Raw genomic sequence first — 17,356 nt, forward strand, 5'->3', positions numbered from 1 at the left:
CAAGGAAACTTGCCATTAGTGACACTGAGAAAAGAAGAAAAGAAATATTTTATGTCTGCACAACTAGATTTGATTTATATTATTCTTGTTGAGTGCAGTAAAACTGAGTAAGATTATGAGATAATTTTCTCTCTGTAGCTAGTGTGAGAGGTAAAGAACATCTACATAGGAATATGGCTCTACATTTCCACTGCTTCTAAAGTACAAAATAATAGTAATAATAAGACAGACAAGAAAGAACAAAAAAGGAGTGAAATTACATGGGAAAAGGAGAGGAGAGACAGAGAGAATGGCAGGGTTAGACACAGACAGAAGAGGAGAAAGACAGACGTGGAAAGAGGGGAAGTTCATATTTACCTTAAATATGCACATAGTCATTCTCAACTTGGAATGAATATCTAGGAGTCTAAATCAAAGAAATTAAAGGGAGGTGGAAAATACTGTAATTGAGAGGTGACATATATGTGGCTGACCTTTTTCTATTCTAAATGAATACATACCATCAGATGGAAAGAACAGCAAGCTGAAACTAAAATAAATATTCTGTTTGGAGGGAGACAGGTGTTGGATCATATTAAAGAAGTTCTGTATTAAAATCACAAATGGGTTTGATTCCCCAGAGTTTAAATTCCAGGGTATTACTAATTAAGAGGTCTCTTGGTTTTTGGTACTGTTTCTCTCCCTCTCTGTGTGAAACTTGCAAGCTGCTAACTGTGTTAGTACATTCTAAGACAGAGTCTGTTCTCAAAGCAATTCACAGAGAGAGAGAGACTCAAAGCAATACTCTAACAACAGAAACAGCACCCAGAGACTCCCCGCCCTTTTGTTGTATTAACCATTGTGATTAAAATAGAGATAGAGGATGTATGTGGATGGATGCTTGGTGTGGATAATAACTGAATGATCAGGGAGGTGCCAGCCTAAGAATCCAGTGTCCATCGGCTGAAGAAGGTGTCAAGTGGAAATAACCAGAGGACCCCACCCGGAGGGCAGACTGGAATCCACCCAACAGCCTCAAGAATGGGAGAACCAAAGAACAAGATAACATCTTGGAGCCGTCAGGAATGTGCTATCTGCTGATTGATTCAGCAACAGCATGATGAAGCAATTCCCATAGACTGGCATAGGAAGAAATTCCTATAAAAATAGACTCTAAAAAGTGAGAATTTTGGGGTCTGATTCTGCAAACCAACTTCCAGGAGCATCAGATGAGCATCTGACAAGGCCCTGCTCCCTCCTCATGTCCAGGCCACCTGGCCAGTGACTTGGCATGAGCAACTCTAAGGCTGGTAACTATGATAACAACCTTGCAGAACCTGTGTGTGTGGGTATGTGTGTGTATGAATGAATGTGAGAATAAATATGAGATTGAATGGAATGTTATAGCTATAACTAACTGCTTACTATGATTCTTTCTGTATTCACAATAAATGTGGTATTTTGCCTTTTTCCCTTTAATAAGATCCTGCTGGTTTTTTACTTTAATGGTACAACACAGGCACACCAGAATAAATGGAGTTACTGGGCCTCGTTCTCCAATCCCTTATGTAATTTTTACACCATTGTATTTCAGAGTTAAATGTCATAAACCCAACATAACAGGTGCAGAATCAGGATCATAATTCATTTTTTAAAAAAAATATGTAGTCAGATTCACTGGTGTCAAACTTATAATGCCAAACCACAGTAAACCCCTCTAAATCATCAGGTTCAGTTGGGTTTATGACTACTTTGCTTCACCAGAGCAGCACAAAACAATCAAACCCTGTAGGTCAATGTGGCCCATTTTATGAGCTCCTATACATGGTGGAAAGACATACTTAAAGAATCCTCTTTGCAGGGAATAATTCAGCCATCAGAAAGATTAGAACCCTTTAGCTGATTCATGTACCTCTTTCACAATTCAGTAAGCAGTTTAGGAAACAATGAACATGATTCTCTAGTACTCTTTGATCAATTTCTGCTGCTTCAGTAGCACAAACAGTCATAACTCTGACTTAAATGTCTCCCAGAGGATTGTCTTTGTAAATGTCTCCCAGAGGATTGTCTTTGTGCATAGGAACCCTCGGGTGGTAAAAGGCAGCTGTACCAACTCCTCTCAAACGGTAGGAAATAAGAAGTTATTATCCACTGACTGGATATGGCTACCAGAGCTTTGGTATATCTACAACCATTATCAAATATCTGCCCCCTTGATTGTCACTTGGTCAAGATGCTGGTGAATATTGGTATAACTCTGTTATCTACAATAGAGTTACACAAAATTATATTAGCTGAGCATCTGGTTTATAATGTTTAGCACTTTACGTCATTCATTTAAATCAGTCTCTCTAGCCTCATAATCATTTTTGTTGCTCTTCTCTGAATAAGTTTTCGTTTTCTGATGTACTCAGAAATGTACACAGTACTTCAGGCATGGTCTCACCTGTGCCATGTAGAAAAAGGTGAGGGCCTCACTGATCCATGCTATGACACTTTTGTGCATGTAGCCAAAAAGCACATTGGCTGTTTTTTGCCATCATGTTGTACAGTATCTTCATATCCAATGTGCTGCCCACTTTGATTCTTAGGTCTTATTTATACTACCGTATTCCAGTTATTAACCTCCCTATGACTATTTGTTCCCCTGTTTCTAACCTACATTGGGGAAATCCAACTCCCATTAAGACTATAACTGGTCAAAAAAAATTGATGGAACAGTTTTCTATTGGAAAATGCTACTTTGTCGAACTCTAAAGGTTTTGTGGAAACACAATGAAATTTTTGAATGAAAAATTTCTAAGCCATGTTTCTGAATCAAAATATTTTGGAATTTCTGTTCCCTGAAATATTTCAAGATTTTGACCTTTAATCCCAATTTAGGATGAAAACAAATTTTGAAATGTCAGAATTTCTGACAGCATGGAAATTCTGTTTTCTGACCTGCTCAGCTGAGACTGAAAAAATCTTTCCACTGACTTCAGTTAATCTGGATCAAGTTCAAGACCTCTGTCTCAATTTTCTGTCCTCACTAGCATTTGCAGCAAATCCCAATTTTATAGTATCTGAAAATATAATTAACTCATAGTTTAGCCCTCCTTCCAGGTCAGATTAATAGAAATGCGAAGTAAAAGACAGCCAAGCACTGATGCTTGGAACCCTAGGTATATTTGCAGTTATGTTAAACCTTACAGTTACTTTACCTTTAGCAACAAATATTTGCTGCAGAAGAAACATATCAGAGACAGTTTCATTCTACGAGTCATAAAATATACACAAATTCTGAAATCCTCCTATTTTTACTGCATTAGAGCAATGCAAGAGAAAAGCATGCAAGTTGAAAGAATACAGCTGTAGTTTCAAATACTGTCTGTACCATGACTTAAAGTAATCAGCTATTTTTAAGATAAAATTCTTCATTGCACTACAGTGATTTCTATTTGTTACTTTAGGTGTCTGAGGGAATGAAGGGGAGAGGGGAGGAAATGTAGCAGCAAAATACTTGATCCTATAGGTAAAACTTCTAATGAAACAAAGGAGAATTGTGCCTGTACAAAGGCTGCAGGATATGGATGCAAGAAATGAAGGAACTGATCTTACTCCTGCTAACTTCACTGAGAGAAGGGGATGGGGCTCTAAAAGAAAAAGAATAGGTACACCAATCACAGTTCTCAGTTCTGGAGAACTGATTTACACTCCATTCAGTCCCACCTTAGTCACAGCTATAAATCACAGAACAGGCTATAGGGTCTTATTTTAATTACTATTTGTTAAGGGCCAATGATGTGCTCATGGCTATACAAGTAAAAGCGTGGGTGGAGGGGAGGGAGAGGAGAGATGTATTACATCTAAAAGACAGAAACAGAGATAAGACAAAAACTGGGAAACCAAGAAATAGTGCTGGCTTGTATGTCTTTAAAATACATGGCGTGAAATCCTGATCCCACTGAAGTCAAAGAGAGTTTTGCCATTAATTTAAATAGGGCCAGGATTTTACCCATGCATCCTGCCTCTCACTCTTCTCATCTAAAAATGAAGAGGTTTTAAATGAGGTGAGGGTATAGGCCTGGAGCTTTGGGATTAGACCACATATGTAGGGCTTGTCTACATAGGCATTTTAAACAAGATCTAATCAAATTAATCTGTTTTGAAAGCATTTGCCTACATAAGATGCAACCCATCAGTGCACACTAACTCTGCGTTTATCGGGAACTCTGGAGTCCTCCTACAAAGTGGTTGACTTTGAATGTAATTAGTTCTGTCTTTTGTTTGTGTTCACACAATTGCTGTGCACCACTTTTTGCATATTGCCAACAGCTATTCTACAGTGCTTTGTAGGTCCACTGTTACTGTTCTTTCCATTTACTTGTGTGCTCTCCCAGCCTTGGTGTCAAGTTTCCAGGACGACCCTTCCCTTCCCTCCTTTAAAAGGTGGTGCAGAGGCAGATTTTGCCCATTTGCTCGTGGATCCTATGTGATACAATCACAATAGCATGTCAGAAGCCCCACAACATGCATTGCACAGCTGCCTGGAGCCATGCTGAGCCCCTGGATCTCATCGCCTTCTGGGGAGAAGCATCAATTTGGGAAGCTCTTGTGGCCACAGGAATAAGGACCTTTTTGTGGACATTGCAAAGCATATCTCTGTGAGGGATCATGACCAGTGCCAGATAAAGAACAAGCAGCTCAGGAGAAACTACACTGAAAGGAGGGATAAAAAGAGACATCTGGCAGGAGACATGTAACCTGTGCATTTTTTTGATGAACTGGAGAGGATTCTACACAGTGACAGCACAACCCATCCCAGAACTATTTGAGCTTGCTTCCTGCACTCCCTACCCTCTCAGTCTAGGATGGCTGGCTCAGCCCATCAGGGGATGAGCAGGAGAGGAGCTGCCCTCTATGTGGCAGGATCTTTGGGGGATTCAGGAACCTGAGGATGGTCAGATGGAAAGCTAGCCTAAGTCCTGCCCTGCTACAGTGGACCCTGATTCCTGCCCTGTATCAACTGATCCTGAGTCCCCACCAGAAACCCAGGCTGGGACCAAAGAGTCAGATCCCCCAGAGGGAATTTCAGCATGTAAGTACCTATCTTTACAATTTATTATTGATTATTGGTGGTGAATGTGAGCTAGGAGCCCCCCGCCTTCCTCCTACCCCCTTCTTTTACTGATTCAAAATGGTGCCTGTCAGCATGGCACAGTCACAAAATGTTCCCCATCCCCCACCTGCCTCTACCCCTCAGCAGATTTGACTACCAAAAGCATTCATTGTGCAAAAATTCAACTGTTTATTGAGACAGGGTTTACAGGAAAAGAAATGTGGTTAGTTTTCATAGTTTCCATGAGGTATGAGGGCAGATTGCATACCCAGTCAAGGCACAAACAATACTGATCCCTGATGAGGTACAAATGTCTTTTACCCTGCTGTCTAGCTGGCAATCATTGCAGGACCCTATTTAATTTTCTCTGCACTTTCCCCTTGTCTTCAGGGCAGATGTAGCAGAACTTAAGACTGAGAAATCGCTCCATTTTGTTTAGCACATTATAAGAAATAGCCAAACACCCATGACCCCGGGTATAGCTTGCAAGCCCCTTCCACTCCTGCAGAGCTTCTGGGGGAACAATCCTGGTGAATAACTTCACGGCAAATTACACACCAGCAACATCTGCTTTTCTGAGTAAGACCATTCTCAACTGCCTAGTCGCCTGCCTCAGCATAGTCAGCGACAGGAGGGACAGCCTCAAGGGGATGTAGAGGGGATTACTATCCAGCACCACTCCCCTGCATGCCTCTTTTTACTTTGTCTCTGATGCCACAGAAGCATTCCAGCGCACCAACAAAACTGCAAAAACAAACCTGTAACATAGCTCAAACCACCCAGCCTGACCCCTACCAGCAGATGAATGCAGCTACAGTAGACTGAAATCCAAATGCACTCTATGTTCTCTGAGCTTCCCCAAAGAGTGGAGGTAAAGTCACATGTACATACTTTTTAAAAAAAGAAGAAGATCATAACTTGCCTGGGATACAAGCAACTGTTTTTTTCCTTCCTGCTCCCGTAGCCACTGCACCTGCAACAGCCAGACCACCAATGACAGGGTCTGTACTGCTGACAGACTGGCCAGCCTGGGGGGAGGAGAAGGGAGGGAAGGAAGACTCTGAATGAGACATTTGCAGAACACATGGCAGAGTGAAAGGAAAATTAGGCTGGCTCAGAAGTGGAGGCTGTACACAAGGACCCAATGGGACAAATACATGCAGCTTTCCTAGGAGAGCCTGGCAGTAGCCAAGGACAGTGTCACAGTTGCCAGGGAAAGAGTGGCTGTGGCCAAAAACAGCATCACTATGGCGAAGAAGAGCATGGAAAAAGACAGAAGTGCAGAGGCAACTCATGGACGCTGTCCTGAGCCAGAATGCCCTCCTGCAAAACATGGTCATGCTAGGCCTCAGTCCCATAATTTGTGACTCAGCCATGTCCTTCTGCCCCTGGGCAATGCTGGCTATGGGGACCAGCAGCAACTCCTAACCTCTGAATCCCATCAGCAGTACTCCAAGCGGCTCCCATAAACCTTAGATTCAGCCTTTGGGCACCAAACCCACTTCACCTGAACTCTGGCTCTTTTGAACCTCGAGCACTCAACCCACAACTGATGAGGACAAGAAGAGCCAGAAACAAAGCGTATACATGTGCCTAACTTTATGCCCTTCACAAAACTGTAGCACTTTGAGTTTTGTTTATACTGCTGCAGTAATTAAAGGTTTGTATATAGTTGGTTATTTATGAAGTTTGGGAAATTAAATGTTTTTCCAGATACAAAGATATTATTATTCCGTTGTTTTCATTAAAACTTAACTATTGTTGTTTATTGTTATTTCATACTAAAACTGCTTACAATAAATCCAAGACTCTTGATTGCATTTAACACAAAAAATCCTTTAAATAAAGCTGAAATAATTCATAGGATTTTACAAGAGCACATAGGAATGTAGCACTTCAACCACCCACCCACAATCTGCATCCCCACACCCTCCATGGGCTAACATGTTCAGGCAGGAGGCTCAATATATGAACAATAGGCATCCCTGACAGCATGCCCCCAGCACGTTTGTGGAACTCTGTGGAACTCCCTGAGGTCTGCTCAAACCACAAAGCAAGTTTCCACGCCTCAGCCTCCCACCCATCAGTAAAGCTTCCTCTCTTGCTCTCATAAATATTGTGAAAAACACAACATGCTGTTAGAATGTTTTTTTCTGCTGTTTCCAACCTATTCCATAAACAGTCCTATCCGTCTTTCAAACAGCCAGATGCACACTCAACTACCATTCTGCAGTGAATAACCCGACAAACCTCCACACCGTTAATGGCCACCAAGCTCCTGGGACAAACAGTCCTTTCTCCATAGTTTAAACAGTACTGAGTTCTGAAAGACCTTAGTATCATGGACCCTCTCTGCAATTTTGTCTGAAGCCTGCCGCAGTGGTCCACCAGTCCTTGGAGCACTATGAAGAAATACCCCTTTCTGTTTGTACATTCTGTGCTCTGGAGGGTGGGGAATGATAGGCATATGAGTTCCATCAATTGCCCCAATACACTTTGGGAACCCCATGCATGCAAAGCCATCAATAATTTCCTGAGTGTTACTCAGTTTCATGACCTAATTAGACAGTACCTTATCAAAGCCATATGAGACCTTTAGGAGAATGGCCCCAACAGCTGATCTTCCTATGCCCAATTGGATGGCTACAGAGCAAGAACCTTCTGGGGTGGTCAGCTTCCAGATGGCAATAGTGACCCATTTTATATATATGTTGCTGAATATACTGTTGATATACTGTTGCTGAATCTCTGGAGTCAGGTCTCTACAGATCTCCAAAAAGGTAGCTCTCCCCATTTTGAAGTTCTCTAGCTATTGCTGGTCATCCTGGCTCTGCAGAACGATTCTCTTGCACCAATCCATGCTGGTTTCCCGAGCCCAGAGACAGCACTGATTGATGTGTAGGTGATCCAGAACCAGGCCTCTTGTTCCAACAGCTTGGCGTCTTCCTGTTCTTCCTCCTCCCTCCTGATGCCAGAGAAGCTGCTGCTACTGCTATCAAATATTGTCCTGGTCCTGCAGCTCATTGATATGACAGACAAAGTCTAATGCCGAATTTGTCCAGCTCTGAGAGCTGTAATACAGCCCAAGCAGCCTGCGCATATTCACATGTCACCATAGCAGCACAGAGCATTGTTGGGGCCATATGGCTAACAGGAATTTGAAAATGGCACAAATCAGCCCAGAAAGGAAGCACAGGGTAGAGACACTGGAAACGTGATTTTTTTTTAAAAAAAGAACTGAACCTATCTGACATCTCCAAATTCACAGCAAATATAATCCCAGAATGCAAGCTGCTCAGCAGTGGAGTAAAGGACCATGGGATATCCTTGGAGAACACTACACCCTCAGTTGGCAGCAAACTGCAGCTGTGTGTTCACTGATGTGAAATGAAAATGGAGCAGGCATTGTGTGTGCATGCTATTGGTGAAACTTGTGTACTGTGAGTTACCTGACCCGTATCAAAAAGCTTCAGATTAAACCCCTGTGTAGACACAACATTAGTGTTTTCATCCTAGTTCCCATCTATGCACAACAAAAAGCCTGCACACCATTGTCACTGAAAAACAGTAGTCCAGATAATCAGCTGGTCTAAATCAGCACAGCTATGCTAATTTCTGAAGGTCAGCTGAGGATTTGGCCCAAAAATCATAATTAATAACTAGAGCTGTGCTAATAACAGATTTTGCAGTTCACTGGCAATTCTTACTATTGAAAAAAATAGTTTCAAGTTTAATTTAAGGTTTTGTTTCAACAAAATCAAAACATGTCATTTTAATTTTGACCATTTTAACATGTTTTTATTGGATTTTTAAAAAATAAACTTAAAGAACTTTTTCAATGAAAATTACCGGTAATTTCAAGCTGAAAAAATCGAACCATTTTGTTCTGAAAATATCAAAACTAAATGTTTTGATTGTTTTACCGTTTTTTTCCCGACTGAAATAAATTGGCAAAAGTGACGGAAATTCACAAAATGAATTGGTGTAGCTGAATTTTCATTTTTCGCTGAAAATGTTTTAGCCAAAAACTTTCACCTAATTCTAAAAACAACAGCAATACACTTAGCATCATGATTTCAAATATGTGACTAAGACAGTCCAAAGATTAGTAGAACAAGATTACTGTAAATAAGGACTAAGACAGAACTGTTTATAAAAGCTTGAGTAATGATTGTCTTTACTATGTCTGGCTCATGAGAACTAAGTTCATTCACAAAATAAAGGGTAAACCAACCAAATAATAGAGAATCTCTCTCCTCCCTGTGGTAAAACCTGAAAGAGGGGCCTAAACCTGAACTCCTACTAAACCATTCTGACTGGGAGGTAAGATTTCCCCCCACCTAGTGCAGAATGGGCCATTTGTCTGGGGAAAGAAAGCTGGGAGTGCTGCCATGGAGATGTCCAATTCTCTATTCCTTTTCCATATTAGGAGGCGAACCCCCCATATTGATGGTGCCCTCCATGAGCAGATCTTTAGGGCAAGACCTCCACACAGTTGTTATAGGTAGAACTAGTAATGATGTCTATAGGTAAGGTTGCTTAAAAATTTCCATCTAAAATGCTGTTCACATGCTTGCCAGACTTTAACTGTTTGGGCTGAAATTTTCCATGTCAGATGTTTGCCTCAGACTGAATTATTTTGTAAATTTTCAGTGGAAAAAATAATCAGTGAAATCATGTAATTAAAGATTGTATAATAATGCATATGCACAAGGGGGGAAATTAACCTTTCACAGGCAACCTTAAGTCTGGCACTTCCTAAATTTTAAGTGCTTGACTTTGCAACCATATTATTCTTTTAGCATAGATTTTTGGATATAATTTTATTTAATAATGACTCCTGTGAATGTTCAATAATTTTTGCATTTTCCAACCAAAGATTCACCAAAAGTTTTAGGGCCAACTGGAGCAGTGCACACATGGCAGGACAGAATTCAACCTCTCTTCATTTCAGCTTGTTTGGCTACAGCTTTGAGACAACAACTCAAATGACTCCCTGGGGTACCATATCTGTTTAATGTAATTTAAGATTTATTTCCCATTTATTTGTGCATAAAATTTATTTTCTAAATGGGGCCCATTAAAAATTATAGTAATAGCAGATGGTCTGACATAATCACAGACCCGATCTGGGCCAACTCTATAGCCTTTTGCACCACTGGAGCAATGAAAAGGAGTAATAATGCTGTCCTAACTAGGCATCCCCTCTGTACTGTGGGAGTTATACATTATTCTGTGAGCAGTCCCATTGATTTCAGAATGGGCAGTGGAAAGACTAAACAAGCTACGAAACTATAATAGGATGCAGTATAAAAATAGGTCCTCTTCTAAAATGAATATTATTTGATGTACAGAATTAGTCTAAGATGGGAAGAGATCCTTTTTTTCCAACTTCAGTAGAGCAATTATATCAACATCCAAACTATCACTCATAAATTATAGACTTTTTCCGGTTTCTAGTATTGTTCTAAAGTTATTGTGCAAAACAGTTTACTACCAGTGCAGTTATCAATTTCCTATTGGGTGCAATATTTCTCTAAAATACGTCTTATTCCAGACATTCCTAATAAAATATAATCTCAGGTAAAATACTCATTTGTATAGACTTTAAAACATTGAATTTGTCTTACCAATGTTCATAAAATGCTATTAAAATATGTGTATAGCATTTAATAATAATTCCCATCACAATAAGTTTTGTTTGAAAAAAATGGGAACCGAACTTGGAAAATTAGGCTTGACCAAAACTTCCTTGTTACCAGTGACTCTGATGTCATTTTGAACTCAAGCAGTTATCAATAATCATCCACAATTGCAATTCTTCTCAGCAAGGATACATAACACTTTCATCTTGCAGCATGTGTGCTGAGCTATATAGGATTATACACAGAAAATGTAAAACACTTCAGTAAAATTGCAATACAAACCCCAAATTGATTCTTTCCACATGTTTAGAGATTCTTGCTGGCACTGCTGCCAAGGATCGAAATGTGCAGTGAACTTCAGTGGGAACGTAACAGGCACATGGGCGTGGACATGCAAAAGCGATTTGTGGAAGCCCCAGAGACACAATCAGCACCACGGATAGTGCCCCAAAATTTGCCCTCTTTCGCATCTTGTCAGTTGTCTTCATTTCGTTGTATCTGTTTTATTTGTAAAAGAAAATGTTTTTATCTTTGTAAACACACTTGTAGAGCATGATCACTTAAATGATGGCTTCTGTAGGAGCTACTTTTCTTTAGGCTTCCTGACTAAGCTATAGAATAGAGAAAATGTAAATAAAGAAAACTTTGTACAAATCTATTTCTATGCAATCTGATAGGCAATTTAGGCAAAAGTCTGTGAAATATGGTGCAAAAAGAGCTTTTCTTTCAAGCTATTCTTTGCTATTTCAAAATCAACTTTTCCCCTCATTTCTATTTTACCATAATTATACTAATTTTCTGTTTCTCTGTGGTAAAATATTGTATACTTTTGGTTTACACATATAACTTTTATGGGAGAAGGCATTCTCTAGTAGCTTAGGGCAGAGAACTAGGAGTCATTATATCTGGACTGTCATACTTTACCTCTCACTTGTTGTCTGATGTTGGTATGCAACATCATTTAAGCCAAAACTTTCAATGGGAGCTATGGATAATCAGGACTTCTAAAACCAAGCCACTTATTTAGAGGCCTAAACATGGAAGCTTAAGGAGGAAGCTTAAGCTCCCAAGTGTGAAAAGTTTGGCCTTAACATCTATAAAATTTAAGCCAACATTTTTAAAACTTGGACTTCAGAAGTTAAGCTGTTAAATTCATATTAAGGCACCTCAGTAACGATCCACATTTTACAAAGCTGCTCAGAACCTGCAGCTGTCATTGACTTTGAGGACTGAGCACTTTAGAAAACCAGATAATTTACTTGGGTGACTAATTATGGCTTGAAGAGACTAGCTTCAAGCAAACAAGTTGAAAAATTTAGTTCTAATTGTTAGACCTTTATGAAGATCTTTGAGTTCCTCAGATGAAAAGTGCCACATAAAGGCAACTTATTATTAATTTTGTTGTTATTGTTGTACAACCCAGTGTAACAATGAAGGACACTCATCCAAGTCTATGGTGGCTTGTGGATTTCAGCTATATTAAAAACTCATCCAGTATTGCCTACATCAAGATATTACCCTTAGTATAAAAGTCAAATTTCTTAAATCTCCAAACAATACGACTGCCATTTTCCTACCAACATCATATGCAAACCATTATAATTCAAAGAAGAGACCCATCAATCTGAAGAGGTTTCTCAAATGTCTGTGGTCAAGTTAATAAGACAGTTATTATTCTCAACAAAAACACTACATAACATGTGTAAGAACTATGCACTTATTCAGGTATTCTCTTAAGTGAAAGTTGTCATGTTAAAATACCTTACACATTTCATTTTCTTTTGAAGAGTACTAAACCTCCATTTTCTTTCATATAATTCTTGCAGGAGTCAAGCAGAAGTTACAACAACAGGAGGACTTGCTAAGCAAGGTCAAGAATTAAACTTCTAAGTGGGAAATTATAGATTGCATTTTTTTCTCCATTTAAGAAAATAAAATGAATAACAATCATGCAAAATGCTCACAAATTGAAACTGTTAAATTTGGAAAAATATTCACCTAATATTTACTAACTTGCAAGAAAATTTATTCCCCTTTCAGTGCAGTACAAAAATCCCTCTCTTTTTAAGCATTCTAAATATTATTTAGCCCAATAACACAAAAACATTTGAAATTTTTGAAAAGAGATAAATCAGAGTCTTCATAATATATTTTATCAATAGAAAGGGATCAGTTTGTTAAATTTAGGGAACTCAAGGAAATGTCCTACAAGAGGCACTGCTCGTTTGGCAAGATCTCTTTGGAGGCCTTGATAGATACGTCAAGATGTAGATTTGGGACAGAAAGGACAAAACCACCACCACCACCAACAAAAAGGAGAACCTAAGGCCCAGATCTCCATGGGGTATTTAAACACCTAAGTCCCATTAAGAGTCTAAATAACTTTAAGTTACTAAAAGCAAAAAGTTTAAACTGATATAGGATTCATTTCTTTAAGAGGAGTTACATTTACTGTAACCTCAGTTTCATGATTCATTTCTGATGTTTTCATCATTAACCATAATTTCTGTAACTAATAATGATATTTAACTTTTCAGTTATTCCCCAAACATTCATTGAATCTTACAACACTCCTGTTAACTAGAGAAGCATTCTTCTCATTTTGCAGATGATTAGCTGACTTCTCCAACATCACAGAATAAGTCAGTGGGAGAGTAAATAATGGAACCCGAGGAGTTCTGACTTCTAGTCCCCAGCAGTAATCACTAGACCAGTGTTTCTCAGACTGTGGAAGAGCCCAAACCCCTGTAGAGGCAGGTGTAAATAAGGAGCAATTACCTTTTTCTCTCCACAAGGAGCTGCTGCCACATACCATGAGAGAAAACAGAAGGACTGGAAACACAAGTGCGTGTGGTGTTGCCAGCCACCACTAGGAGTCATTAATCATAGAATATCAGGGTTGGAAGGGATCTCAGGAGGTCATCCTCAAAGCAGGACCAATCCTCAACAAATCATCCCAGCCAGGGCTTTGTCAAGCCTGACCTTAAAAACATCTAAGGAAGGAGATTCTACCACCTCCCTAGCTAGCCCATACCAGTGCTTCACCTCCCGCCTAGTGAAAAAGTTGTTCCTAATATCCAACCTAAACCTCCCCCACTGCAACTTGAGACCATTACTTCTTGTTCTGCCATCTGGTTTCACTGAGAACAGTCTAGATCCATCCTCTTTGGAAACCCCTTTCAGGGAAATTGAGAATTTCCCTGAAATGGGAATCTGAGAATGGGAGCAGAGAGAATAGAACCAGGTAGGTTTGCCAGCATGTCAAGTGGACCAAGGAATGAGGCAGGTGGCCATTATGTGTAGGGAAGGAGGCAATCAAATAGCTAGGAATTGTGTGCAGGGGAACAGACTACTGAGCAGTATATTTAGGGGAGCTGGGAACCAGGCAGCTGAGTGAGCAGTGTATGCAGGATAGAAGGGAACTGGACAGCATGGGCACAGGAGAAGAGAATCAGGGGGCAACACACATATTCACAGGAGGGGGCTGCATGGGTGTGTTGCAGATGGAAGAAGGATTGAGACTGCACATACAGAGGGAGAGAAGAATCAAACACCTATAGAGTTCACCTATAGAGAAGCATATACCAGGAAAACAGAGAGACAGAACATGTGGGAGGGGAGTGGAAATCAACAACAACAACAAAAAAGTGTGATTTCCAACCCCCAAAAAGAGGACAAGACATTGTCACAATCAACACAATTAAATATGCAGTTGCCACAGGAACATTGCACGATCATGAGTGGCACGGTGAGGGGAAGGGGCCCATGGTACAAAGCATTTAAGACACCACCGCCCCCCAGAGCGCACACACAATCAGCAGAGCAAGGTAAGAGCAGCTCGGAGAGCAAAGGGTGCAGTTTGGGATGCGGGGGGAAGAGATGCGGAAAGCCCCTGGCCAGCTCCACTTGGAATTCTTTCCAGAACGGCCCACACTCGCAGGGTTTAAGGCCCCACCTCCTGCCAGGGCTGGCTCTACTCCCCACAAGCATGGCTCCGTGCAGGCGTACTTTGGCTCAGGTCTGAGGTAGCAGGTCCCTCGCTCCTCTGATGGCACACACCAGAGGGACGTTTTCAACTGTTCATAGCGGAGTGAGAACCAACGGGCCTCAGTCTCCCCAACAGGGGCACGAGGTGGCCCCTCTCCCGAAACTGCACTGGGGGGCACTGACAATGCCCAGGTATGAGTGACAGCATCACTGGGGAGCTGAGTGGCTGACTGGGGGGGGGGGGCGCAGCTGGGTGCAGGGGCAGTGGGGACCCCCCCCCTGTAACAAAGTGAGCTGAGAGCGACGCAGCCTCCTGGCGCGGCTCTCCGCCGACACCGCTGCGACGTCACCGGGAGCTCCGCCGGGGCAAGGACTGCAAAAGCCCGAAGCCAGTATCTGGCCTCTCACGGTGGCCTCAGGTTTCCGTCACCGAGGGCTTGTTTCAGCAGCACGATTTGCTGGAGCTGCTGCGCCAGGAATCTCAGAAAGCCTGGGGGTGGGAGGCTTCCCTTCTTAGCCTATTTCAGGGCAGATGCTTCCCATTAGGGAAGAATTCCCCTAATTCACCGAGGCCGACTGGAAGGGAGTCCATTCCCTACACAGCCAGGCAGTGAGCACCGAACAAACAGAGAGAAATAAAACAAGGCCCTATTGCATGGAGGTGACACCCACCCACCCCAGCTGCATTCAGGCAGCATTTCACCTTTACAGCCTGAGGCTTCCAAGCAGCCCAGGGAAGGAAAGCGCCACATCCAAAGTGGCTGAAGTGGCGTGAGTTTGTTTGAGTTAATCAGACACTTTTCCAACTCTTACCTCCCCCCCCCACACCCCGAGGGGCTCCTCTGCAAGGGCACACATTGCCCTTAAAATGCAACGAACAGCACGCAGCCACGCGACCAGGGCCAGACAGCGAAAAGGCATTTGCTGCAACAGCCATTACCTGCACTGCCCTTTGGTATCACAAAACTCCGGCGGCCGCAGCGCCCATCGCTGCCAGGGGCCAGAAGCTCGTCTAAGGTATGCCCAGGAATGTGGCTGTTTCCGACACTGCGTGCTCCGGCTGTGTGTCTGTCATTGAGTGGCACCCCGGGCTCCAAAAGTTCATCCCAGCCCAAACAAACGTGGCTCAGCCCCGGGCTATAATTCCTTATGCCTTCGCATTGCCCGCCATCCAGGTTGGGGAGTCATGGCTCCAAAAAAAAAAAAAAAAAAAAAAAGAATTAGCCCTCGAAATCCATCCACCTTTTGTTATTGTTAAAGACAACAAATCCCGAGATCACTGCTTTCAAAGCAAACGGACCATGCAGGCAGCTTGCAGCATTTCCCGGCACCACAGCTCTTTCCCTCCAGGCACTTCGGGGAGAGCGCAAAGCAGTTCGCCAGCTTTTGTCTCCTGCAGCAGATGGCTCAGCCCCCAATGCCGCAGCCTCCGGCTCGGGTCCAGCCCCGGGACAAGCAGGGAAGGAGGCGCGCACAGCACTTGGGGCACGGCACGCGCTTCTCCTGCTCCTGGCTCCTCGGGCGCTGCGTTTGGAGCTAGGACGGAGTAGCTGCTCCGCTGCTCCTTCGTGGTGGGCGGCTCTTTACGGGGGAGCTGATGGGGAGGGAGCTAAGCGAAGGTGCTGGAGACAGAGCTTAACTGAGGTAGATTTTACGTAAATTGAAAGCTGACTCTTGCTGGGTAGCCACTGGCAATCCGACAGAAAAACCAGGACCACAGCTCACATTGGAGGAGGGAGAGCATTGTGACCCCTCCTCCCCCCGCCACCCCCCACGTATCTGGCACCTGGGTTTCAGCCAGGTTTTTCCTCTGAATCCTTGAATTATGCTGTCTATACTCAACAAGAGTAGCCTGGGCCATTGCATAAAAAAAAAAAAAAATCTAATTGACCGCTATGCAATAATAATGCAAAACTCTGTATCTAGCACTTGGGGATTGCTTGATCCAGCCAATTTTGGGGGACACCAAATCATACCCTCAAAATAGGCGAACAATGTTGCTGCTGCCATTACACACGCAGACACACACATTAAAATATAAACTAAAATCCAGTGACTAATTCATCCTAAAACAAGCAAACTGTCAAAGGTGTACATTGAAACGTAGATCCTACTGGACCTAGTCAATATTTGGCCTGAATTCTGCCATATACACAGGTGGATCCCCTGTCACCATACCAGGAAAAAACAAACAACCAACCCAACAGACCCCAGCTAAGTACCTGGCATGAGATTGCTGCAGGAACCTGTCTACTGCTACCAGTCTAGGGATTTGAACCCTTGAATTCTACTGGAGAACCACAGAAATACACAAGTATAGCTAGAAAACTTTGGAAACTTACTCCTTTGGGGCAAGAGCTCAGAAAAAAATCGGATCTGGCACTTCGCTCCATCTATGGTAGAGCCAGCCAGTGTTTGGCCGTGTAGCCCTAAATTCTACTACAGAAATAGAAAAATGGGGTCACTGCTATTTCACCAGAAAAATCCAGACTCTGACTTACAGCGGGAACAACACCCAGAAACCCATTGCAGGCATTTGGATCCTGTCATCCCCTCCCATTTTAAAATGGTCAATAAGCAGCAAAAGGCGACGCTTGGGAGGGGCAAGCAGGTTCACGTGCCCCTCCCCAGACACCTGGAGGGG

The 17,356-nt window shown here is 42.3% G+C and overlaps 1 protein-coding gene across 1 annotated transcript in view; it reads right to left on the bottom strand.

Moving 5' to 3' along the window:
- The window catches only part of MXRA5 (matrix remodeling associated 5), a 36,186-nt gene extending 20,294 nt beyond the window's left edge, over nt 1-15,892 (bottom strand). The window contains exons 1-2 of the mRNA XM_073354198.2: nt 15,653-15,892; nt 11,008-11,223 (exon numbers count right to left, since the gene is read on the bottom strand). Coding sequence (XP_073210299.2) covers nt 11,008-11,213 — 206 coding nt within the window. The 5' untranslated portion in view covers nt 11,214-11,223; nt 15,653-15,892. The remainder of the gene's footprint in view (nt 1-11,007; nt 11,224-15,652) is intronic.
- Between the last annotated feature and the right edge of the window lie 1,464 nt (nt 15,893-17,356).

This window comes from Lepidochelys kempii, chromosome 1, assembly GCF_965140285.1.
Source record: "Lepidochelys kempii isolate rLepKem1 chromosome 1, rLepKem1.hap1, whole genome shotgun sequence".
In the NCBI taxonomy this organism is placed as follows: domain Eukaryota; kingdom Metazoa; phylum Chordata; order Testudines; family Cheloniidae; genus Lepidochelys; species Lepidochelys kempii.